Source organism: Poecilia formosa, unplaced genomic scaffold, assembly GCF_000485575.1.
Source record: "Poecilia formosa unplaced genomic scaffold, Poecilia_formosa-5.1.2 Scaffold9, whole genome shotgun sequence".
Taxonomy (NCBI): Eukaryota; Metazoa; Chordata; class Actinopteri; order Cyprinodontiformes; family Poeciliidae; genus Poecilia; species Poecilia formosa.
In genome coordinates, this window is record NW_006799948.1 from 5,087,067 (window position 1) to 5,112,628 (window position 25,562).

The 25,562-nt window shown below is 41.6% G+C and overlaps 2 protein-coding genes across 4 annotated transcripts; one reads left to right on the plus strand and one right to left on the minus strand.

Moving 5' to 3' along the window:
* Positions 1 to 1,347: 1,347 nt before the first annotated feature.
* Positions 1,348 to 16,155, plus strand: LOC103129183 (uncharacterized). Its single transcript, XM_016664808.1, has 21 exons — positions 1,348 to 1,571; positions 2,548 to 2,750; positions 2,844 to 2,933; positions 3,049 to 3,141; positions 3,259 to 3,369; positions 3,540 to 3,663; positions 3,944 to 5,627; positions 7,746 to 7,948; positions 9,056 to 9,256; positions 9,394 to 9,765; positions 9,845 to 10,042; positions 10,309 to 10,668; positions 10,811 to 11,149; positions 11,227 to 11,580; positions 12,649 to 12,851; positions 12,948 to 13,055; positions 13,331 to 13,423; positions 13,504 to 13,614; positions 13,768 to 13,891; positions 14,565 to 14,781; positions 14,920 to 16,155. Exons 1-21 carry the CDS (start codon positions 1,547 to 1,549, stop codon positions 15,716 to 15,718), a joined length of 6,012 nt encoding a protein of 2,003 aa, XP_016520294.1. The 5' UTR covers positions 1,348 to 1,546; the 3' UTR covers positions 15,719 to 16,155.
* Positions 16,156 to 17,709: 1,554 nt separating this feature from the next.
* ints13 (integrator complex subunit 13) lies at positions 17,710 to 25,027 on the minus strand. 3 transcript variants are annotated; one of them, XM_016664674.1, is made up of 18 exons: positions 24,643 to 25,027; positions 24,135 to 24,368; positions 23,913 to 23,987; positions 23,608 to 23,810; positions 23,190 to 23,270; positions 22,993 to 23,083; positions 22,764 to 22,892; positions 22,402 to 22,425; positions 20,972 to 21,056; positions 20,779 to 20,871; positions 20,202 to 20,291; positions 19,923 to 20,101; positions 19,685 to 19,849; positions 19,423 to 19,577; positions 18,439 to 18,669; positions 18,225 to 18,355; positions 17,997 to 18,132; positions 17,710 to 17,916 (listed from the first exon to the last, which is right to left on the minus strand). In XM_016664674.1, the coding sequence occupies exons 2-18, from the start codon at positions 24,357 to 24,359 to the stop codon at positions 17,880 to 17,882; spliced, it is 2,130 nt and encodes a 709-aa protein (XP_016520160.1). In that variant the 5' UTR covers positions 24,360 to 24,368; positions 24,643 to 25,027; the 3' UTR covers positions 17,710 to 17,879. The 3 variants fall into 3 exon arrangements, with proteins under 3 accessions (XP_016520160.1, XP_016520155.1, XP_007540352.1); XM_016664669.1 differs by having other exon boundaries at positions 24,135 to 24,386; XM_007540290.2 differs by lacking the exon at positions 22,402 to 22,425 and having other exon boundaries at positions 24,135 to 24,386.
* Between the last annotated feature and the right edge of the window lie 535 nt (positions 25,028 to 25,562).

A 25,562-nucleotide genomic window follows, 5' to 3' on the forward strand; every position in this document is an offset into this window, starting at 1 on the left:
TCAGTCATGAGAGCATGACTCTCAAGAGTGTGAGTGCTCTTGTACTGTATGTGTCAGAGACCGGGAGCAAGAGACAGGACAGGACCAGCGAGGGAAAGTAAGGGAGATGGAGACAGACAGATAGATGAACGGATGAGCTCAGTGAAGAGCATAAGGAGGGATTGTTCTCGTCACAAAAGAGCAGGCCGTAGGCTGGAGGAAGTGCCAGTTACAAACATGACCAATGTCGACAGATCTCTATGAATCAACAGGCTAAGAATCTCCGCAGACCGCAGGCTATGGAGTTGGATTTGCAGGGACTGGTCATCATTTCAATAACAGTTCAAATGATTTACTTCCAAAACAGGTCAATGACATGGCTTGTTCTATAGCGAAATATTTTGGATGAGGTTCAAAACCAGGAAAACTTTCACTATCTTCTCAGTGTACCATATTGTTGAATTTGATTTTGTTTGTTTTTTTTTAATTGTCAAAAATCTGTGTTAAGTTATTTTGTTATGCTCTGAAAGTCTTTGAAACGCTAATAAACTTTTTCCAACTGTTGAAACAACAAACAGACTCATGTAAAAATATTTTTAAAAAAAAGCATGAGAACCATTTTTATATTGATTGCTTGTTTGTATTGGGTAAGGTTTGAAATGCTGACTTTTGAAGAAGTCCGAACAAAACTGAAATTGAGTATCACACAGGAATTATGTAGCAACATAAACTATCCTGTGTGCTATTGTCTTTAAATATTTATATAAGATGGTTATTTTGTATTTTGTGCACCTGACCCAAAATTGCAACAGCAATAATTATCAACAGCTAAAGTCTCTGACTATTCAAATCAAATAACAATGATGACAAACCAGGATTGCTTAAAACAAGAGGAACAACAGACATAAAGAGTGTAAAGACGCCTTCTAAATGTGGTTTTTGCTTTGACATCTACATATTTTCATTTTAAAAAAAACACGATTTTTGTGAAAAACATTTAAATAGGTCAGTATGTCAGAACGGTTCGAGTGTTATGAGTGTAAATATTTAAGTTAACGTTAAAACTATGAAAAGGTAAACAGAAAATGCGAAATCAAAAGACTGACTGTGATGCAATATTTAGAGAAGGGGACAGGAAATAAATGCTGGAAAAAAGGCAATGAAAATGCTTTAATCAAATACTTTTTTGATGATGCATTTATATGTGTATGCTTATTTTCCGTATAAACACTTAATTTTGATTACGTCAGAAACGGTGCACTATGAGGAATAATTTGGAAGCTGCCTTTTGAGCCAAATGATCAGGATCTTGGAAAAAAGCCGGGACTCCCATCACATACTCAAGGACGGTGCTTTTATATTGTACAGGAACATCCGGCGGAAGTAGTCAGGCTTTTGTTTTGGAAGGCTGGAATCCAGTGGCCGCCATTATTCTTCGTGGCTTGACGCCCGAGATAAGACGGTTAAATAATTGTAACTATTATATTTAAGGATAGACTGTTGTTTTATTAGTTTGTTTTGAGCCGTCAGTCAGTTGGTTGACCCAGCCGCGCATTTTGAGGCCAGTATGGATAGACGCTCCAATACAACAGGTAAGTTGCTAAGCTAACTGTAGCTGCCGCCGAGAATGGTGTAAAATATGAAAATGAAGGAAGCTCCATCTGCTTCAAGAAGACTGTTTTCTCATTTTCAGCGGCATAAACAAACACACGTCTGCTCCGTGTTTTGCTGGAGATGAATAATAAGGAAGTTAGCTAACTATCAAGCTTTGGCTGCTTTGTGATTTTTGTCGCTTAAATGAAGCCATCCAAATGCGCGCTCCGCTCAGCTGTAAAGCATCTCCAGAAACGGCTTATCACGTCAGTGTGGCGGACTGATATCTGCTTGCAAAGTTTGAAGTATGACATTAGCTTGGCGCTCAATCTCTCCATCACTGCACACGCACACGCAGGCGTGCACTTTTTCCAAAAACTACTCTACACCCTGGTCACTGCTGCAGCGCCCCCTGTGGCAGCACGTCGCTTTACCTTGAAACAGACCAAAACAAAACGGTACATAATTCTGAATTGGAAGAAAAATCCATGGTTTTAAAGCAGTTTTTGTAAATGGAAATCTGAAAAGTGTGGCGTGCATTTCACTAAATAAATTCTGAATCATTTTGTAGAGCCACCTTTCAGCTGCTTGCGTTCTGGGGTGCTTTGCAGATCTTAGAGACTAAGAGTTTTTTTTTCATTCTTCTTTGTAAAGTAGCAAAAGCTCAATCAGATTGTAGGAGAAATATAAACATCAGTTTTCAAGTCCTGCCACAAATTGTCAACTTGATTTAGTGACTTCATAATGAAACCCAGCTAGGTGGGTATCATTATATCTATTTTTTTTAACTTTATAAATTGTTTTAAAAGTCTTAACGTTTGTGTCTGGAAAAGTATGTATATTTGAAATTGATTATTTGCCAGGACCTAGATTTCTTGATTGTTGAGCTTTTCATCATACATCTGTGTGGCCTGTTCTCATTGCACATGTAACTCCCATCACTTGTAACACTGCAGCCGTAATGTCTTTGAACAGGAGGCGCCCTTCCTCTGGCCTCCCTCCGCCTGCTGGCCTCCCCACTGCAGCTGACCTATTCGTACATATGGCAGGTCATACGGCAGAGGAATGTGAAGCATTACGGCAAAGTGGAGGAGTTTGTGACCATGGTGACACAGATTGTCCCTGAGCTTCTGAGTTTCAAGCAGACAGCGCAACTTATCTTGGGGTTAAGAGCAAGGGTGAGTTTTTTTTTTTTTTATGCCTACAACAGAACTCTCAGATTATTTGTTTTCTCACCACTCTTATATTTGTATTTCTGTTCAATCACTTAGATAATCTTGGACCTGCTTCAGAATGACGGCCCACCAGATTCCAAGACTATTCAGACTCTTATAAATAGGTTAAAGATAACATCCTCAGCGGTATGCATGCAACTTGTTAATACGTCTGTAATATAAGCTGTGTATTCCAACTAAACACAATATACCAGGATAATGTGGCATGAATAAAATCTGACTGAATGTTTTTATACCTTAGAAGGATGTAGAGGTGGAGAAATCCCAGACAAACTTTATGGTTCTGATTCAGAATCTGCTAAAAAATCCCACTGAGAGGAAACGGTTCTTTCAGGTATGACTTGATGTGTGTTGGAACTTGTTTTTTTATTATTATTATTATCGTCTCTTATATTGTCTGTAGATCCAGTTCTATTGCATGCTTGCTTGACACTTGAAACAACTTTTGCAGGAAATGTTCCCTGTTCAGTACGGCGTCAAGTTTGACACAGCACTGCAAGCCTTGATTGCTGGCCTGGTGTGCAAACTGGAGCAACTTCTTCCCGTTCCCAATCTGTCTCAAGTATGCACGCCTATCATCTCAGCAATTTGCCCTCTGCATTTAACTTTTTTTTAATGAATCAGAATTAGAATAGATCAAATCTGCAAGGACGTACAGAAAAATCACTACTGCAATACAGTTTGTGCTGAAAATGTACTGATAACTTCCACTTCTTGGTACTCCTGCTTTAGCTTGGTGCCATGATCTCGACGGATGCAACTGTTCTTGATGCATGTGGGGGGTTCATCCCCGACCGTGGCGATCTAAAGACTCTTCTGCAGCACCATCAGAGCAAAGGACTCCTTGGTGTGAAAGGTATATTTTTTTCCAAACACAACCACAGAGTTGGGATTTTATGATGTAAACCAATATAATGTAGTATATGCTATTTTTGGAAGGGAGGGTTACATAGTTTTCAAACATTAGAGTTTAGGCCTGTAATGTAAATGTGATTTTTTTATTTTTTGGAGGGTATTAAATATTTTTGAAAAGCACTTTTAGTTAATTTTATTGGCGATTTTGGTGACAAAGAAGAAACCTGTTAGGAGAAATAATGACTAACTGTAATTCTTTTGGTTGTTTTTGTTTTCTGCAGCAACTGTTTCGACTTCAGTGGGCGACTGTGTGCTCTCCTCTTTGGCTTTCATGCCCAAGCCAGTAGAAACACCCTCTCCGCCGGCACCACAGCCACAGCAACAGCCACAAAAGCAACCAGAGGTCGCAGTCACGGAAAGCAGCCCTGCCTCTCTCAGTGACAGCGAAGACGTTGGAGGTCTTTCAGATGATGCGTCGAGCCTGGCACCCTCCGTCGATGCACCTCAGCAGGAAGAGCCAGTAGGCGACAAAACAGCCGATGAAAACGGAGCAAAGGAAAAGGATGCCACAGCAACAGTGCAAAGCCAGCCGGAAAAAAGTTCTGAACAGCAGCAGCAGGCGGCAACGACTCCTCAAGGAGAAAAGAAGGATGGAACACCAGCAGCGTCAGAGAAACCAGAGTTACAGCAGCTGCCTCTGAAATCAATCCCTTTCAGGGTTGTTCAAGTGCCCGCCAAAACTTCTTCCACGTTAGCGAAAGACAACCAAAAGCCTCAAACCCATCGAGTTACTTTACATCAGTGGGTGTCACAGATTGCCACAAACTCCATGTCTCTCCCAGCGTTGCCGCCCCTTCCTCCCGGCAGACTGAGCGACGACGACGACGACCCGAGGCCAAGCATCAGACGGAAGAAGCAGTTGAGACACCTGATTGATCGGTTCAGCTGCACCGTGTGCGATAAGAGCTTCCCCTACCAGTCCAAGCTGATGGACCACGAGCGCATTCACACGGGAGAGAAGCCCTTTCAATGCTCAGCGTGCAACAAGAGCTTCCGCACGCAGGCGTTCCTCAACAACCACCTGAAGACGCACAGCACAATGCGGCCCTTCGCCTGCGGCCAGTGCGGCAAGTGTTTCGCCAAACTGCAGACCCTGACGAAGCACATCCTCGCCCACAGCGGACAGAAGCCTTTCTACTGCAACATCTGTAATAAGGGCTTCACGCAGTCCACCTACTTCAAGCGGCACATGGAGTGTCACACGAGCCAGATGACGTTCCCCTGCAAGCACTGCAGCAAAACCTTCCCGACGGCATTCAAGCTCTCTAACCACGAGCGCTGGCACACCCGGGACCGCCCGCACATGTGCGAGCGCTGCGGGAAGCGGTTCCTGGTCCCCAGTTTGTTGAAGAGACACATGGGCTACCACATCGGCGAACGCCAGTACCTCTGCTCCCAATGCGGGAAGACGTTCGTGTACCTGTCCGACCTGAAGAGGCACCAACACGACCACCTGCCCAAAACGAAGATCCCGTGCCCCGTCTGCCAGAAGAAGTTCTCCAGCAAGTACTGCCTGCGAGTTCATCTGAGGATCCACACCCGAGAGAGACCCTACCGGTGCCCACTGTGCGACAAGAGCTTCACGCAGGTCGGGAACCTGAAGGTCCACATCCGGCTGCACACCAACGAGCGTCCCTTCAACTGCGATGTGTGCGGGAAGACCTACAAGCTGGCGTCCCACCTCAACGTCCACAAAAGGACTCACTCGTGTAAGAAACCCTGGACATGCGAGACGTGCGGGAAAGGGTTCACGGTTCCCGCCCTGCTCAGGAAGCACGAGCAGATCCACGTGAAGGAGGCAAACCCTGATTTTGCCGGCAAGCGGAGGGTGAGGGGAAAGCACAAGAAGCAGTCGCTGAACAGGAAATACGACGAGGAAGAAGAGGGCAGCGATGACAACTATTGAAGGAGAATCCCCTGATCTGAGTTTGGAGCTCATTGCTGATCGCTGCTCTGATAGGTCGATGGAAACAGATACTATTCAGAGCCAACTTAAAGATGCCGCTGAGTACGTGGATCTATGACTGAAAACACATGGCTGATTAAAAGACAACTGAATCTTAAGATTATAGTTAGAGTTTAGAGTGGCTCTTGTTTGCTCATGCATGAATAATGGTCAGAGTTTGTTTTAGTAATACAAACAAAAGGGTAGCTGTCAGAAGTTTAGTTCAAAACAAAAATAAATATGCACATATCAGGCCTTTTTTGTTCCTGTAAGAACTGTAGCTCAAAAAAAAAGTACAGTGCATCATCTTTGTACAATTTGGATCCTGCAAAATTTACAGAATTACAATTTTATCCCCAATAAGGCATTAAAGACTATGTTCTTAACATTTATAGATTATGATTTTAATGAACTCAAATGAATGGTGATTGATTCATTTATGGACAGGAAGTGATGAAAAGTAATTTGGGTGTATTTACTGAATAGAACCATCTGGATCTGGAAAAAATTAGCTGACTGGCTGATGAATCAGAATCCATTATTTGAATAATAATAATTTAAAAAAATCAGATTTTGGAAATTGTTTAAAAGAATTGATGCACTGATCATGCTTTTCCTTTCTGATAAAGACTTTCTACAACACTTTAGAGAAAAAAGATGTACAGCAGTTTTTTTGATCTACTTATTTTGTGAATCCAACAGGAAATGAAGAACTTGGAAGATTATTCCCTTTATGAATCAAACCACAGATTCAGAGTCTTCATCTGATTTTTAATTATGTGTTTGTTGATACATTCAAATCATTCAATAAAGGGAAAATCAGCAGGTCTATAATTCTTTGCTGATCGGTGCATCTTTATAAAAATCCATCATCTTTAGCAGAATCCTGCATTTTTACAGTCAGCTTCTAACGTGAGAATCCAACAATACTTTTTTTTTTTTTTCCAAAACATGTGACTGTTGACATTTTTTGTTTTCTGTGTTTTAAAAAGCCCGTGGCAGAAAAATACATTTTATTTCACTATTCTGGTGGAAATCGTTCTTTATCAATATTCTCTATTCAATCATTGATGTAAACATTTCAACTTTTCTGTTTTTGCTGAATGCCAAGAACCTTTTTGTTTTGATTTATGTATCACTTGTTTTTTTTTCTATTTTATTACTTAAACAGTAGAAATTGATTAGATTTAAAGTTTATCACAGAAAATGTGTCATTAAAATTATGTGCAAGCAGTTATGTATATACCCCAGTTATAATATGCCTGTTCTCAGTGTATTTTGGTTTTTCATGTTGTAAAAAGAAAAATAAATAGTAAAATAACTGTTTTTCTAATGTCTTATAATTCTTTCTGAAATGGACTCCCACAAGACAAAGGGTGGTTAGTTGTAATGTCAGTAGTAGTGGGGAAAATGCTCTGCAGATTGCTGCATGACCACATAACAGTCAAAGAATCATTTCCCTTCAAGGAAACCGCCAGCAGAACCAAAACCATGACAGTCTGACAGCAGCCATCTGCTGTCAGACTGGCAGGGGTTGAAATTACAGAAAGGGGTCCAGGAGTTTTTGTGTTAAAAAAACAAAGATTACTGAGTTAATTGGAGCAAGAGCTGCTTCAGTTGTGTTTTCAGAAAAAACACAAAAAACTAACAGTTAAACTGGGATGCTTTGGGTGAGATTCTACTGCAGTAGCATCAAAGCATCCAGAGAAAATGCATAGCTACCAGCAGCTGTTCAGTTGGAATTGTAGAGTATTTTACTTGTTAAATTCAATATTTGTATAGCAGCGTTCCTCAGGGTTGTAGATCTTTTTGTGTATATTTATATTTTAAATGAATCAGTGCCATCTTGAAATATCGTAGTTTTTAATCATTTTATTATTTTATTATTATAAATTAAACATTGCTATCTTATATTACAAATGATTCCTGCAATAAAACAGACTACTATTCCATGGGGAGGAGGGTATCCTCTAGCAAGATGGCGGCTACATTGGCGTATCGCTGCAATGAACAGCTGAAGTAACGGCGACGGCTACGTTTTCGTTCTGATTGGCTCGTGTCCTAATACGTCACTACAGCGACCAGAAAACTGGGCGCCATTTTGAAAAAAAAAATAATAATAAAAAAGTGAAAACATTCCACATTAATCTTTTGTACTATTATCAGTATTTTGTAAGCTTTGTGTTCACGGTAGAAGAAGCGGACATGGAGCCAACGGTGAGCTGGTCTCCCGAACAGACCGAGGCGCTCCTCTCCCTGTGGTCGGAGGAGAAAATTCAACGTGAGTTGGCAATATCCATAAGCAATGAGAAGGTTTATAGGGAAATGTCAGGCAGACTGACCGCACTGGGAGTCAGTCAGTGGTGACAAACCTTAGAGACAAGCCTGTCTGAAACACCCTTTTAATTGCTCTGACGCTTAGACTCTGTCATAAAGGATGGTGATGCTGCAGGACTCCTGTGAATATATTGTTAGAACAACAACATTCACTAAAAGCCCAATATTCACCGTTAGAAACTGATTATCTCATCCGTTCTTTATGAAATTGATCATTCATTTAATTCTTAAGGTTCCCTTGCTTGTTCCCTAAAATACAAAAATTATCTTTTAAAGAGCCGTTGAAATTAACATTGTTTACAATGAATGCAATTATCAATTTTAGCACGTGCAGTTTTAACAAATATTTATGAATTTTTAACCTCTCAAATTATCAAAGTCTCTTTGTTTATTCATTTTAAAAAGTACCGAAAGGTTGAGTGAGATTTTTTAAAGAATACTATATAGTAAAATAAAACACATCATAGACTTTATTATTATTATTTTTTGTACGTTGTCAGTTTTAAATATATTGCTCTACTTGGATCTCCTTGGCACAAAAGTGTTATTTTAAAGACAGGCACTGAAATGTTATGAATCAACATTCAATTTAATTTAAGTTTTTTAATGTTATTAACTTTATTCATCACCATACAAGAAATATTTCTAAATGTTTAGCCATGAGTCATGTTTGTTCTTTTAACAACATTGATTCTGATCAGACTTTATGTGATTGTGCAAAGTTATTAAGGGGAGACAGGCATCTCTGCTGTGTTGAAAACAATATACCATGAAATTCTGAAAATATTTCAATAGGGAAAGAAGAATAAAAGTAGGAATCAAATTGTATTGTAATGCAAAATCAAAGTAATTTTAAATGGAACTAAATTACAGAATTTTTGCAGGGACACAAATTTATCCTTTTAGTTTAATATGTATATGAAAAAGTTGGAGAATGTAAAATTCAAATTAATTCCCAAATGTACATCCTGGGCACATTTTATATTGTGTGCATCAAGACAGCCAAAACTAATACACTAATACACATTTTATCCTTTTTCTCCCCCTGCAGATCCATCTGTTGTGACAAATATTCCCAATTCTTTCACCACAAGTTTCCAAGGACTTAAAAAAACAGAAATCACAAAGGATGCTGTTTTCTTCCCCATTAAAGTGGAGGACTCTAATACTCCGTGCACAAGCAACGGGGCGGTTGAGGCTTTATTGCAGACTTCAGCCATGTGGCCACCCACCACTGTGGGAAGGAGAAGAGGTAAGATCAAGGACTGATTTGTCTCTAAAAGTGAGAATACGCCATCATAGTGGTGTAAATAAAGACAGTCTGGTGTAGTGGTACACTAGAACCAATCGACTCTTCACCTTTGGCTGTATCCTCTTTGTTTTTCTCAGATAAGCCCACATGCAGCTGGTCAAAGAAAGAGGTCCTAACGTTGCTGACGCATTGGGCCAATCCGGCCGTGCAGCAGGAGCTCAGTCGCAACGTGAGGAACAACGCCGTCTACAGCAGCCTCAGCGCCAAACTGGCGTCGCTCGGGTACAACAAAACGGCGCAGAAGTGCAAGGAGAAACTGAAGAAGCTGAAGCAGGATTACAGGAGAATCAAGAACAGCAATCACCTGGACGGTGGGAAGAATATATGGTTTGACATCATTGATCAGGTTCTTGGCGCTTCGGTTGCTGCAGCACAAAAACATCCAGAAACCCCAAAGCTGTCCTCAGCAGAGCCCGCTCTCCCAGTTTTGTTTGAAGAGAACTGTGAAGGTAATCAGAAGTAAACATCCGTCCACCTGCAGGTTCCAGTAGGCGAAGCTTATTAGTTTTTAATGCGCTTTTGTTGCAGGTTTTTCCCCTCCGACAAACGACTTTGACACCTTCTCCGAGCCCGACCCGGCGCCCACGCCCTCCGACGTGATGAAAGAAACGGATTTCTTCGTAGTCAGAATTGAAGACAACGCGGCATCGACAAGCACGGCGGGTTCCTCCGTCTCTCAGCAGGCACCTGACATGTTTGCGACCAGACATGTGGAAAAACGAAAATGTCGGTATAAAAGCCCTGAAACAGAAGGTTCAACTAGTAGCTGTTTTAATCTTCTGTTTCCAAAAACACAACAAATGAGAACTTATCAAAAGCCTTTTATCGGGTCCTTGATCTTGAAAGAAAAATTATCACACAATTTCCTTTAGCATGTTGCACTTCAACCATCAACCATCAACATTTCTGCCTGTAAAAACCTGTGTTATGTGTTATTTAGAGCTCAAAACTTATGAATACTGAGTTTGTGCAACTTGCTTTTAATTAAACAGACGTCCACACATGCAGCTGGTCTAAAAAGGAGGTCCAGGCTTTGCTGGCTTACTGGGCCAACCCGGTCATCCAGGAGGAGCTCCGCCGCAACGTGAGGAACAACGCCGTCTACAACAGCCTCAGCGCCAAACTGGCGTCGCTGGGATTTAGCAAGTCGGCACAGAAATGCAAGGAGAAAATAAAAAAACTGAAGCAGGACTACAGGAGGGTGAAGAACAGCCAACATGTTGGCTGGGCAAGGACTGCGTGGTTTGGGATTCTGGATGAAGTCCTTGGTTCTCAGGGCGCGCCGTCGAAATGTTCCAAAACTCTGAAACCTTCATCAGGAGAGCCGAATGAAGGGGACTTGGAGGCTGAGGGTTAGTGGAGAAATTACAATGAAAGCACGAATTTCATTCCTTACAGTGTCGCAGTTTTATGTTTAAATCTTGAGCACCTTAGAAATATTATCCATAAATTTATACCCAGCACTTTCTCTTCTTTTTCTTTCAAATCTCGCAGATGGATGTAGGTGGTCCGCTGATGAAGTGCAGGTGCTCATCACTCTCTGGGCGCAGCCAAACATCCAGAAGCAGCTGCTCGCCTCGGAGGAAAACGACGAGGTCTTCACGTACCTCAGCGACGAGCTGGCTCAGGTCGGCTTCGCCAAGACGCCCCAGCAGTGCAGTCTGAAAGTGGACAGGCTGAAGAAGGAGTACGCCAAACTGAAGCAGGAGGGCGCAAACGTGAACGATAAGAGCGACTGGTTTGCCATCATGGATAGCGTTCTCTTCCCCGAAGGAGACGCTTCCAAAGAGCGTAATTTATCCGCCGTGCTGACGGCCTCCAATCCCCCCGAAGGTGAGCGACGATGTTTGACGGCTGAACGCTTTGGGGAGAAGTTTAGAGTTCATGTATGGTTTTGTGGTTTCCAATAGATTTTTCGCACACTCTTTGGACGACGGAGGAAGTTGACGCTCTGCTGACAAAATGGGCAGAGGAGCACGTCCAGGACCGGCTGAAGTCCACCGAGGACGACCAGAGGGTGTACGCCCAGCTGAGCTCTGAGCTCGCCACCCAGGGGTTCGACAAGACCACCAGTCAGTGCAGGACCAAACTCCGACTGCTCAAACAAGAGTATGAGAGGATCAAGGAGCAGAAGGACTCCAAAGCACAAAAGACTAGGTGGTTCGTCATCATGGAGAATGTTTTCCGTTGCCACAAGCCAGAAACGGAGTCCGGTCCGTCGTCTGTGGAGACTTTGCAGCAGGAACAACCTGAACGACTAGAAGGTATTGTTTTAATACGGACAGAAAAACACACAAAAAGTAATTTACAGGTTATTCACAGGTGCATCTTAGTGAATTGGAATATTATCAGAAGGTTTATTTGTTCAAGAAAGTTGATTCAAAGTGTCTCCATCCATTGTCTATACCTTATCAGTCTTCCTTCTAATGATTTTATGAACCTTTCTTCACGGTCCTCTAAAGTCTGTGGTTAACTTTGTTTATGCATCTTCTTCTTCCACACGTTTCCCTTTCAATCAGCTTACTGTCAGAGGTCCTCACACCTTTTTCTAAGCAGTTGTTCCTCAGTAAACCTTCGCTTAATGTGCTTGTGTACATCTTCATGTTAGTTTTTTCTTCCACTCAACTTTCCATTTGTATGGCTGTACACCGTTTTCGGTCCTTGTTCTTCCTTCCACTGAACTTTCCAGTTAATATCCTTGTGCAGCTTTTTTTCCAGTTATTATACTTGTGCTCTTTTTTCCCTTGCCACAGTTTTTCCTTCCACTCAACTTTCTAATAATATGCTTACATATGTCCTTCTTTTTTGCTTCTGTATGCTTTTTTTAGAGGGGGACAGTAGTTTGGTCTGTTTGCCGAGTTCACCCTTTGTTCCTGTAACGAACCGGTGAATGATCGTGTCCCAGCTTTCTTTTCTGTACTCGCCCTTCCTGTGAACCCATCAGAATCGATGAGGACTTCTTCTAGAAATCAGTCAAATCAGCTGTCTTTCTAATGATTGTGTAGACAGTAACATGGCCATAACATAACTTTCGTATATTAAAACTTCTGCTTCATCTAAATAATAATGTGTAATTTATAAAAAAAAATCACTTTCTGAACCGACTTACTGAATTAAATGTCAGTCTAAATGATTCAGATGCATCTGTAAAGGAAAATAAACTTTGCTAAAGACAACTGTAGTAATAAATAAGACAATAACACTAATAAAAAGGTAAAGTTTGAATGTTTCTGTCTTGGTGATTCTCAAGAAAAGAACAAGGTTAAAGTTTCTCTCATATTGAGACGCATCGACGCTCATCTGCTCATATCAGGATGTCGTCTTGTTCGCAGCGTGCGGCTTGTCCATCCCGTCTCTGTGCCTCCTGGTTCCCACCCTACGCCTGATGTGTGCCTTTGCCTGGAAGGTGATCCAGAGCGGCAACGTTCCACACTACCGAAAGGTGGAGGAGCTGGTGGTGCTGGTGACGGAGTTGTCTCCGGAGCTGCTTACAGCCAGAGAAAGAGTTCAGCTCCTGCTCAGGCTGAGGGCGAGGGTAACTACAGCCACATCTCACTGCATTTTTACTCAACATTTCGTAGGAGTAAAAAACGTTACAGTGAGCACTTGTATATCTCTGTGTCTGTCTCAGTTTGTGCTGGAGTTGTGTCAGAGTCGGAGCACGGCGAACCTGCTGAACATCCAACCTCACCTGAGGATTATCCAGGATCTCAAGATGGATGCTGTCTGCGGTCAGGAGGTTCGTAGGAGGTTTTTATCTTGTACATTTTTCCATTTTTAGTTGATCTGAAAGTATAAAAAGTTTAACATGGAAAGACGAGAGAACACGTAATTTGACTAAGGTGGCTGTAAAGAGATGGCTAATGACCAAAACTTTTAGTTTAGTTTGAGACTTTTTACACATAATAATGTGACTATACATTAATTTTCAGCATTTTGATCTTGATGTCTGTCTGCATTGCTTATCGTCACAGAAGACGGCTAACGCACTTCATTGTTTTGGTTTCGACTCAGGAGCTGAATGAGCTGGAGAGTTCAAAGTCAAATTTTGTAGAAGTTGTTTATGCCTTGCTGGAGGACGCAGAGGAAAGAAGGAGGTTTTTCAAGGTGGGATTCTCTTAAAACAGTCACTGTGATTCCAGTACAGTTTCAATAAAGACTGGACATGCTGGTTGTTGTCTTCCCAGGAAGTCTTCCCAATACACTATGGAGAGCAGTATGAAGCCACGCTACAAAGATTAGTTTGGAAATTCATCTCCAGATTGGATAATCTCTTGCCCATTCCCGATATAAAACAGGTAAACTGTCAGAATGAGTTATTGAAAAAAGGTGCTGGATATTAAAGAAGAAGCTCCAACTTGTTGTCAAATACTTTGGCTTAATTGTTAGGAGTGGATTTGGTTTCTGTGTGTTAATGTTTTTATTTGTTGTTATTTTAATGCCTGATGCAGACTGCAGAGTGGCTCAGTAGCGCCCCCTCAGTCATGGAGGAATGTGGGAAGCTGGTTTTGGATCCAGAACAGCTGAGGACGCTGCTAAACTTCCAAGAGCAACAAACAGGAAATCCAAACAAATGTAATTGACTACAATTTTGAAGAAAATAAATAAAACCAGCATGCTGGTTTTTATTATTATTATTATTATTCTTTTGGTTAGTTTAACATGGTAATCCATTCCAGTGGAATATCAGTGGATAGTATTTGAAGGTATTTTAAATCTTTTTCCTGTCATTATGTCGTAGGATTTTTTTAAAAGTTGAATGTCCATCCCAATGGACATCAGGAGTTTGTGTATGTTGTGCAACGCCAAATCATTCAGTGTTACCGTGCAAAGAAAGAAGCATGTCTGAGCATTTCATAGCCAGTTAGTGCTTCTATGTTATCTTCTATGTTAAGCCACGTGAGAACAGGATTTAGACGGTAGATTGGGAAGTAAAGCACTCCCAGTTTTTCCAAAGTGTTTCATCCAGAGGAGTTCAAGCTATTTAGTGAATCAATGGGTGATACTGTCCTGCTAGATGAAATTATCAGTCTGTGCCACACAAAAATCTGGGGAAAACGTCATCGTGAGTTTTTCCAGCTATAATGCAGCAGAAAAACTCATGTCTACTGTAACAAATGTAAAATGTCTTTTTTGCCATTTATTTCTACGCTTGAGAGGAGTAAAAATTAGCTGAGTAACAAAATTTGGCTCACTAGAAAAAAACGAGGTCTGAAGGGGTTTTAATGGGTTTTTTTTTCTCTTACAGGCTTGCCTCAAGCTCAGAATATGTTTTTGCCCTCGCTGTCTCTTCATCTGAAAGCAAACTCGAGGCAGCAACTACCAGTTCAGCGCAAAGGGTCGTCTCCTGATGACGATGAAAGCCAAACGCATGACAATTCGATCCTGGAGAACCTGGAAGATAAACAGAGCGATGGAGTGATGGCAGCCAACTGCTCAAGTATGCATGAAGACGTGTATCACGACAGGTTTTACAGAAGTATTTGCCCTCTTACAGTTTTCTTCTGTATTAGCTTTTTGTTTAGTATTATCAGGCAGTTTTAAAAATGATTTTATTTAGGAAAGTGAAGCTATTCGGAGCTGTTTTATTCGTCTCTTTCAGGTGTCATGTCTGCACCTTTAAAACTGCATCGCTGCTCCATGTGTTCCTTCACCGACACCAAAGTGTCTGCACTCCTCAACCACATCCGACAGGAGCACCTGAGTCCGATAGACGACGCTTTCGAAGACCGCTTCTTTCAAAACACCAGCGTGGGGCTCGATTGTGAGCTTTCCAGCGAACTCTTATCAAATGTAGCAACATCAAACAGCCAAGGTCCTCCATATCAATGCGACAAGTGCGACAAAAGGTACCTCTCCAAATCGTCCCTGATCGTCCACTACCGGATCCACACGGGCGAGACTCCGTACCTGTGCTCGCACTGCGGCCAAGGGTTCAGGTCGTCGGCCTACCTCGACCTGCACACGCGCGTCCACACCGGAGAGCGGCGCTACAAGTGTCACATCTGCGGAAAGACCTCCAACCAGCACCTGACGAGGCACATGCGCATGCACAGAGGGGAGAAGAACTACCTGTGCACCGAGTGCGGCAAGGCGTTCCTCTCCAACGGGGAGCTGAAGCTTCACATGCGGTACCACACGGGGGAGAGGCCATACACCTGCAAACACTGCGGGAAGGGCTTCATCGCCAAATGCCTGCTGACTGTTCACACTCGCCGGCACACCGGAGAGAGTCCCTACCGGTGTCCAATGTGTCCGAAATCCTTTCCCACGCTGAGAGCGCAGAAAAAGCACCTTAAGATCCACTCCAGCAAAAAGTCCTTACAGTGTCTGGAATGTGGTCGGATCTTCAGGCTGGAGGACACTTTTAAACTTCACGTTAAAACACATGAACTAATATAAACCTGTTTTAACAAGATTCTGGTTTTTAAAAAGTTCAAGTTACACCTTTGCCAAATGTTCAAGGTTTTAAAAACAAATCACTGCCTCTGGAAGGATTAGCGCTTTTATCATATTGTGACTCTAAAGGGAAAACAACTCAAGTTTGCAATGCAATTATTTTAGAAAAACTGTAAAGCTAGCATTCCCAAAAAAAACAAACAAAAAAAACTCAACATAAATGACTGTTTATGTTCTGATGTTTTATGATTACTCCGAAAATTATAATCTTGATTTAGATGTTTTTCACTCAGATATTTTCACAGAACTTTTTTTAAAAATTATGCACAATGTCAACTCCCCCCCACCCCCCCAAAAAAAGGCCTTCAGGGGAGTTTAATGTAAACGTGCGTAAAATGGTTCCTTAGCAGGCTTATAATAAATGAGCTGTTACTTGATACTGAAAAGTATTTTTTACTCTGACTTTTTCTTTTTTACATTAGCAGTCATTTGGGGAGTCGGGGTACAACTTGGACTTTTCACCAATCCATCACAGAATACTTAGCATGTTAGCTAAATTTTGTTTTTAGCTAATTATTTAGCTAAAATAAATAATTTTTATTTTAGCATAGTTATGCTTAATACTTTTCGAATAAAATATTTAGCATTAAATAAAAATGACGATACACGTTTTGCTAATATTTACCTATTTCATTTTAACTTTACTTAATTATTTAGTTGGATTAAATATTTAGCTTGTTAGCTAAATTACAAATGTGGCTAAAAATTCGCTGAATATGCAGTGACACTTAAACATACGAATGTTTAAGTGGCAAAGAATTTAGCACTTAGCATTTGCTGGATAGAGTTTTTTGCTAAATATTTAGTTTTGGTTAATAAATTACTTTATTTTAGCTAAATGTATCGCTTAGTCAAATTTTAACTGAAATAAAATATGTAGCATGCTAACCGAACAAGTTAGCAGAGCTAAATACTTGGCAAACTAGCTAAATTAAATATGTAGCGCTATAACATTTCCTTTTCTTTTTGAACATGTAACTAAGAAGACTTTAACAGTTCAGGTTTAAATCATCCTTTTCGCCCCCGACTGTCAAGAGATTTTGTTCAGAGTACTGCAGTGATTCCCTCCCACTGATCCTGGCCGCTCACCGTGCGACTTCCACGAAGCCTTCCGCAGAATCGCTCACCAGTCGTCTGACCCTGTGACCTCACCGGGAAATCCCCCATCTGCACTGGATCGAACAGAGCCAACCACAGTTAGTCAGACAGTCAGTCCACAGTGAGTACATGAGATATGTCTGCTGCCGTTCACTCCTATATGAATGTATGTGGTTGTTCTGGATGTTAGTCACACAGATCATATGCTGGAATGAGTTAATTATAAGAACTGGATGCATGAATAACAGGGAGGACATATGGGCTTATATAGACGAGGCCAAATAGGTTGCATTGAGCTGAAACAGAGCTGCGAGATGTGTTGAATGATTATGTGCATTAATCATGTAAAGTACTTCATAGCTATAAAGGTTTATGACAGAAAAAAAGCATCAGCACCAGTAAAGAAAATGAAAAAGAACGAGAGAAAAAAAGTTACATTTTAGTCTCATCTGACATCATTACTCTTAGTTGGAACTGCCATTTCACGTTCGTTAAATATCTATCAGTAGGTATATATCCAAATTTTATTTAAGCCTGTGAATGTTTCACTGCTGATATCTGTTATTCAATAAGCAAAGTCTTAAGCACAAGCTGAGAATATTTTCACATATATTTATCAAAAATTAAAAGAAGAGCTACAAATACCCCTCTTTCCTTTAAATTCATATATGATGAAACCTCTAGGTGAGATTAAATGTTTTTTAGTATCTTTGTTGAGTCCACTGCTCCCTCTGCTGCTCAAAAATATTTAGTAACATTCAAAAAACTTTGTGACTTGTATACTTATGCTAATTTTTGTGTGGCAACACTATTATTTCTGATAAAAAAGCAAACTTTGTTTTCTACAGCCAGCTTTTATTGAATAATACAGTACGTAAAGATCATATCTACAAAATGACGTGTAAAAAAATTAGAAATTTATTGTTACAATTCACCATCCGATTCAGTTATTATCTGCATCGGAGAACGTCGGAGTCTTCGTCGGAGAAACCGATCAGTTGGACGATCATCTGGCAGCTTTTCCATTTTCATGGGTATCTATCCTGTAAAAAGCACAATAAAATGTACAACCCACAAGAACAGGACGGATGAAAGCGGAGGCCGGGCTGGTTTTAAAGCTTACCCGTTCTCCTCCTTCAGGTGCTGGTAGAGCTCGAACTTGCTGTTCACCGAGCTCGCTCTTCCAAAAAACTCTTGGTGCTTCCGAGAATTGGCCACAGTGATCCGATTGGTCCACATGCTGAGGAGTGTGGCAGGACCTGAGAAGAGGGAGGGGAGAAAAAAAAACAATCAGGATTTGTTGTTCGTTGGTGGGTTGTTTTGGTTTTAATGTGAAAGCTGGGGTTGGAACCTTTTGCTCTCTCTGGAGGCTGAACGTCCTCCGAGATCAGGCGAGGCTTCTTGATGAGCGGCTCCGGTGAGTCCGGGGAATCTTTGATCACTTCGGATTCCTGATCCTCCTTCTCCAGCAAACCCTTTAGCCTGCAGCGGAGAGGAGAATCAACAGACATCAGCGGAGGAGATGAGGAAGAGCTGCACGTGCAGACAGGAAACATCACACTCACCTTTCAGATTCCTGCCAGCTTTTGTCTTCTGCCTCTTTGCTGCCATTTTTCTCTGTCCTGTCCTCCCTATCTTCCCTCTTCCTCCCCCTCTTCTTCCTCTCCTCTTCCTCTGGAGGTTTGCTGCGGCAGGCGATGATGCAGTCCAGAACTCTTTGGTGCCTGTCGGTGGCGCCGGCGTGTGTCTTCACCAGCGTTTCCAGCTCGTTCCACATGATGCGGTACTGCTCATCCCTGCCCAATGACATCAATTCAAACCTATCATTGACGTGATTCATCCTCGTTTCTGGTGAGACGGAGTAAAGTGCCTAGTCAAAGTCCAAACCTTCTTGTAAATCCAACTGAGAACTTGTCGGACGCTTCTCCAGCAAATTTTGATTAAACGTTTGATAAGTTGCACCGTCTGTGGCATAAATCCAGCCCACCTTTAGCTTTTTATGTTGCTCTTTAGACATCAAACACCAAACTACATCAACTCGTCCCTCCAGCTTTTTGGAATCCAGAATCAACAGATCCCCGCTTATTTTCGCACTAATGCAAACTGTGCATTTATTGCACATTTTTTTGCAAAAATTGTAAAAAAAAAAACATTGTGTTTAAGTTGCTGCTAACTCCCTCCTGCAGGTGGCAGTATTTCTTACTTTTACTTCACCGCTTCCTCAGCCTGACTTGATGTCAAGCTGTAGTCTGTGATTGACAACGTCATACATAGCCGCAAATATTTATAAAAATGTCTGATTTTAATTGCAAAAAATAAACAACTGTGAAATCCTGGAGGGGCTGATCAATGTAAAGAGATGTTCAATTAAATCGCACTTAATTTTAAGAAGTGCTAATCGAACGCAGAGACTGCTTTTTGTTAATATTTCAATTTGCTAATGGCTTTATAAATGCATTCTGGCACAGCCGGCCCTTTAGGAACTTTCATGAAGACTTTGACGCCCCTGCTCTGGACGAAGGATGCTGAATTAGTTTTAGAAAGCTCACCTCTTGGGGCCTTTGCCTCTGGATCCGACTGTAGAAATGGGGAGCGGGTCGCTCTTCCTCTCCATGTCGACCAGGTTGTAGATGGTTTTCTGGCAGGTTAGCAAATCCTCCTCAGTGAGAAGCTCTTTCACTATCAGGTTAGCCAACGGGACCACCTGGTGGAGATGAACAAAAACGCATACACAAATCTCTAAATGCTGATTATACGTGAACGAGGCGAATATAAAAATAAAAAACCCAGAGATTTCTGAGTGATGCTCACCGCCTGCATGTTGAAGATGGTAGTCTGGGAGATGATCATTGGCCAGTATCTGGTGTAACGTTCCAGCTGACCTTTGGCCCTTTCTACCGGCAGCTTCCCTGAAGGATCGTGAGAAGACTCTGCGACAGGAGTGAGCCGGTTGTCCCTCATAAACTCACCAAAATCCTGAGGGAAAACGGCAACGCTGCGGTTAAATCGTGCGTCGCATCTCGGCGCGGGCGCAGCGAGATGAACGCACGGTGATTCTGTAGTCCGTCACTCGGCCGCCACAGCCCTCGCTGATGGAGGGCGGGTCCTCCAGGGTGGAGCGGTTGCTGTTGAGGACGTGCAGGAAGATCTCGCCTCCGTGGCTGCTGAGCATGTGGCTGATGACCTTAGACCCCGACTTTCTAGGTTGCTCTAGTAACACTGATCTCCCTGTGAGCAAAAAAAAACAAAAAAAAAACAATAAAAAATAGGAGCAATCATAAATGTAAATTTTTGAGAACAGCGCCATTGAAAGAGATCAACAGCTCACCGTTAAGAAGAAAGTTTGTCAGGCATGACGATGGACGACTGTTTACGTCTGTAGGGGAGATGCGGTAGGCTCCTGTGCAATAATGCAGTTCTGCAGAGGTAAATAAAAAAAAAAAAATCAAAGAGTTGTTAAGGTATTTCTAATTATTACACTCGTTAGCGTTACTTTAATGCGGGAAATTCTGTATTCTACGACGTAAAGCACTATGCATTATCGTCTTCTTAAATTACAGCTGCTTCAAGATAATTTAACGACATGTAGATGATTAAAATGAACATACGGTATAACTGAGGTCAGGTGTATTTCTTCGTTTCAAGCAAAAGATTGATCTGTTGTACAAGTTCTAGATATCCGTTTGGCTTAGTTGCAAATTTATTTCCCTTCAGATAAACAACGTTAATCAATTGCATAATTACGTAGTTTATGTGATGGCTTGTTATACACTTTTGTGCAAAATGAAAGTGAAATGAAGGTTTCAAATTTATCAAATACGCAGTTTCCCCTTGGAGATGAGTAAAAGTATTTCAGTTAAGGATAAAAAAAATAAATAAATAAAACTTGTGTCGATCGGTCCCACCGATGCTGTTCGTCCGGGGTGTGCACCATTTCAGCGTCATCGTCTCCTTGACTCCGTTTTCTCTAGTGCTTGTTCCTGCCATGTGCAAGTCCCCTGCAGAATACACGCCCCAAATGTCAAATATTGGATCACACTTTGAAAGCATTTGGTTCAACTACTTCAGCCCACGGTCCTGTGATGCATAAAGACCCACCGCTTTTAAAGAACTCAATGTGTGCGTCTCTGTGATGCAGGAGCTCGACGTCGTAATTCGCCGACGTGTTGGCGTGCTGCTCCTCCTGTCCGCCCGCACACAAAGTGACAAACACGGGTGAGACTGGAAAACTGGGGCTCAAGCGTAAACAGATATGCAGAGGCAAACATTAACTCTGCTTGCTGATTTCATGTATCCGAAAGGAGGAACGAGGATGGGCGAAGTAAAAGAAAAGTGATGGTTGCTCAGGGAACCGTTTGTGGAAAAACTGCGTCGTATGTTTGGGATCAAGTCTGATTTGATTTGACACACAAAAGACAAAAAAAAAAAAAAAAACTGCTTCAGATTTCTCAACCATGTACAGAACTTTGCAAAAGTATTCAAAAATCCGAACTTGTTACAACTGCAACATTTAACGTGTTGTATGAAAACAAAAGTATTGCTAAAGTATAAACTAAAAAGAAAACAATAAACTGGTTTGAAAACTTGACTGTCTACTTTTTGCATAAAATGCAAACCTGGGTGGTTTTGGGGCATGCTTCCACCAACTTTGGGAAAGCAACAGAATCGGATTTTATCCAGTGAATTGAAATTCGGTTTGAACTTTGACTAGGCCATTCTAACTCATGAGAATGCTTTGATTTGAAACTTTCTATTACAGCCTTGGCTCCCGTTCATCTTCCCATGAACTCATCCCGGCTACAGATGTACTCCGATGATGTGTTCAAGTCGCTTGTAGGTCAAAAAGCTTTCTTCTCTCCCATCTTCAATAAAAGTTTGACTAATAGTTGTTCTGCCTCTTGGCTGCTTCTTTGATTAACGCTCTCATTCTCACACAGGCCATGTCTTATGGATATTAGCAGTTGCACCGTACTTGTTGCATTTTCAGATGAGGGGCAGACTAGTCTTATGTGAAATATTTGAAGCTTTAGATTGCATTGGATTTCATTTAGGGGTATCACAGTAAGGGGTCTGAAAGAGGTTGAATATTTTTGCAGTGTACTGTACATTTGGCTAGGACTCAATCGGACTTTACAAGGGAGCACATGGACACACTGAATGGAAAAAAAAAAAACAGTTTTCCATTGGAGGACAATAACTGAAAGGGAGGGAAAACAGAGCAGAGCAGGACTGGAAAACTTTCCAGGAATACACACTGATGGCAGTAAGTAACTTAGAGGAGGCAATGCTGGTCACATTTCCGCACAACAGCTACATAATCAAGGTTGCTGTTACATTTTAATCTGGTAGGAAATGTCACAAATAAGGTCAATCCTCTCTCTTGAGCAGTAAACACTTTCAGACCAACGTTGCCTGTTCTCTACTTGAGCCTCGGCACCAAAACAAATGACAAGTTTCAACAGCGGAGCTACATGCTGTGAACTCTTCCCTATTGCGTACTTTGATGTGTGTGTGATCAGAGTACTAACCTGTTCGCAAACATTTAATGTGGGCTAGCAAAACAGAAAATACAGCATGAAACCAGCAGCACGTTCACAGTCATATCAGCATGCAGATGGGCTGAACAAAAAAATAAAAAATAAGTAAAAAAAGACGAGGCTGGAGAGATTTGTTACGACGATTCAGCAAGCAAAAGAAAAACAATGTGCTTTAGAAAGGAGGAAGTAACAGAAATGCAAGCAATATAATGAGGAAAAATAACCAAGCACAGTGATCTGAACTCTTTTTTTTTTTTTTTTTTTTTTTCTAGAAGCAAGAACAAAACACGTCAAAGTTTTATGTTGGTGAACAAAAAGTACACACAAAAAGGAATCAGAAGCAGGTCCCTTACCTTCATGGGGATGTTTGTTATGGTGGTGGAGGCCAAGTCAAAGTGCTGCTGGACCAAAATGTTGAGTTTAGAAGCCAGATGTCTCCCAGCACGCACGCTGTGAACTTCACTTGTGAGAAGCGGGGAGATCTGAAGGAGACACGGTACAGTGTGGTGTTATAATACTAGCAGATGAGCAGTGTGTGTGCGTGTGTGATATGCACACTTAGCCACCCGGGGTCTCACCCACCTCTTTCTTGGGTCGGTCTGACACCAATGTTTCCTCGCCCTGTGGGTAGATGTGAACTAGCACCAGATCACACTGCTGGATGGCCATCAATCTGAAACCCACACGGATAAAACAGACCAGGATCCCATTTGGGTAAAACTGACTTAACCGCAAATGTAAAGCTAATTTAGCCAAATTAAGCTTGCTGGCTTACAGACCTGTCGGAGCCGGCTGCCAGCTTGTTTTGTTCTGAAATGGTTTCCTGGATGCAGTCCTCCAACATCCGCACATGAGTATCACTGACAGAGCAAGAAACAGAGGTGACAAATGACCAGAAAACTACTTTGTAGCAATTCTGGTCTTCCATGTCTCATTTTTGACTTCCCATCATCATGTTTTGTTTCTTTGCATTTGGCGTTGTTCCAATAGTGAAGATTTTTGCGTTTTTTTGTTTTTTTTTTTCTGATCAAATTTTTTCTTTTTTTAAAAACGCATGTCACATGGGTTGAGGATCATTTGTTATCGAGCACAAACCTTAGTTATTCAGGTAATTATTTGAGTCTGCCCAAATTTAAATGTGCACTTGTACAAGGAAGTAGCTCTATAGAACCTTGGCAGTGTCTACTGCTATTTTACCTTTTAGCATTAGTTAAGCAGATAATTCGCCCTCTGTTGGCCACTCTCTCCGCTGTGTCCATTAAAGCCGTGCGCTTCTCATGCTGCAGCTCCGTGATCTTGCACAACGCCTCCACGGCAGCGACCAGGCCGTGCAAGATGCTGCAGCACTCCGGGTCCTCGCGCGGATTTGGTGGCCCGACGGCTGCCAGAGCCGACATTAGCTGGAAATCAAAAGAAGAGATTCACTTTTAAGTTTTTTTTGTTTGTTTTTTTTGAAGATGTGACAATGATCAAAATAAACCCATTCACGTAGAGATGCCTACTTCGTGGGTGCTCTGATCTTCTCGCCTCCACGTGTTTAATATGTGGAACTCTGAATCGCTCACTATGTAATTCACCTGGAAAAGATAGCAACACGAGTTCTTTAAACATAGTTTGCCTCACCAAATTTCATAAAAGTTTTTCCATCGGGAGAAAGAATTGCTACTGCATTAAAGAATGGACTCAGCTATTATACAAAATGAACAAATAAGAAAGGGTCCAACCAGCTTGTCCTTCGGGTAAACATCGAAGAGGATCCTGCAGTACTCCATGGAGCACTCCACGGCGCAGGTCCACAGGGACTTGGACACGGGGGCCAGAGGAATGACCCCTTGGGCTCGGCTCTTCGTTAGCACGTCACACTCCACCTGCTGACGACTGGACTCGGCCATGTAGGGACAGTGGTCCACCACGAAAACCGTCTTGTGTGCTACTGAAAACATCTTCATTTTGCAAATCTGTAGAGTGTGTAAAATCTGAAAAACACAAGACAATTTAGTGAGATAAAAGCGTAAATAAAGCAGATTCAATTTTACTCTAGTTTATAGAAACCTTAACAAATTGAATGTGTCAGCATGACAGAGATTTCTTTTCAGACCCATATCAATCATTTTTCTCATCTTGCTTTGCATAAAAGACGGGAGTTAGTTATCGCATTCAGTACCATAGCATCTGTATTTAGTTGAGACTGATAGGTTAAACAAAACATGACCTGTTGCCCAATTATCTCACCTGGTCAGGAAACTGTCTGGTCTGGAAATCAGATGTGTCTATAAATGGTTATAGCTTTCTATTTGGGTGACACTCAGTCTCAGGACATGTTTATAACGGATAACGACGAACTAAATGTCAACCGACGTGCTAAAGCAACCGCTGCGTTAGCATGTAAGCTAACAGCAGGCGGATTGTTTTATAGCGTTCAGCAGTTCAGGCAACTACACATTGGGTCAGTTGTAAAATACTTATATGTGGGTCTTCAGAGCAATCCATTAACATATGGTCCGTTTTTAGATGTTTGCTAAAGCCAAGAACAGACAATACACTTCAGGTCCATTCGGGCTAGCAGTTTTGTTATTAGCGGAAGTAGTTTCACTGGTGTTCCGTCGCTCTTTTGAGTCCCCTCGTTGATGAGATGAACATGTTCCTATTTCCGATCGATGCGATGTCCAAAGTGAATGATCTGAGTGAAAGGAACCCCATTTCATTTTCGCCACTTAATTTGTTCACGTTTATGACATTATCGGATTCAACCTTATAGATGTAGAGAAAAATAAATCATATGCTTTTTCTAACGCAACTGGATTTTCAGTTCGTTTATGATGAATGTAAAGACAAAGGTTCGAGGACTATTTCTCAATGAAGTTAATTTACTTCAGTACAACTTTTTTTAAAAAAAAATTACGTAGATTAATTACACAGCAGAATATTTTTTAAAGTGTTTATTTATTTCTGTTAACTTGGATGACCATGACTTCACTTTTTATTGTGTGAAAGGCAAAAAGTGCTACAGGAAAACATGCAAGCAGACATGGCCACAGCCATTGTAAAGGTTGGGGTTGTCTTTGTTAATTCTGCACTTGCACTCGGTGCTTAAAGACCAACCACACACAGGTGTGTCTGGGACATGCCAGAGCCGTTCCATTCCTGGTCTT

Coding starts and splice junctions, on each gene's coding strand:
- ints13 (XM_016664674.1), bottom strand. CDS start 24,359: ATGAAGATGTTTTCAGTAGCACACAAGACGGTTTTCGTGGTGGACCAC. Junction 23,811..23,912: donor AAGATCAGAGCACCCACGAA/GTAGGCATCTCT, acceptor TTTGATTTCCAG/CTAATGTCGGCTCTGGCAGC. Junction 22,426..22,763: donor TAACAAACATCCCCATGAAG/GTAAGGGACCTG, acceptor CTGTTTTGCTAG/CCCACATTAAATGTTTGCGA.
- LOC103129183 (XM_016664808.1), top strand. CDS start 1,547: ATGGATAGACGCTCCAATACAACAG. Junction 12,852..12,947: donor TGCTCAGGCTGAGGGCGAGG/GTAACTACAGCC, acceptor TGTCTGTCTCAG/TTTGTGCTGGAGTTGTGTCA. Junction 13,056..13,330: donor ATGCTGTCTGCGGTCAGGAG/GTTCGTAGGAGG, acceptor GTTTCGACTCAG/GAGCTGAATGAGCTGGAGAG.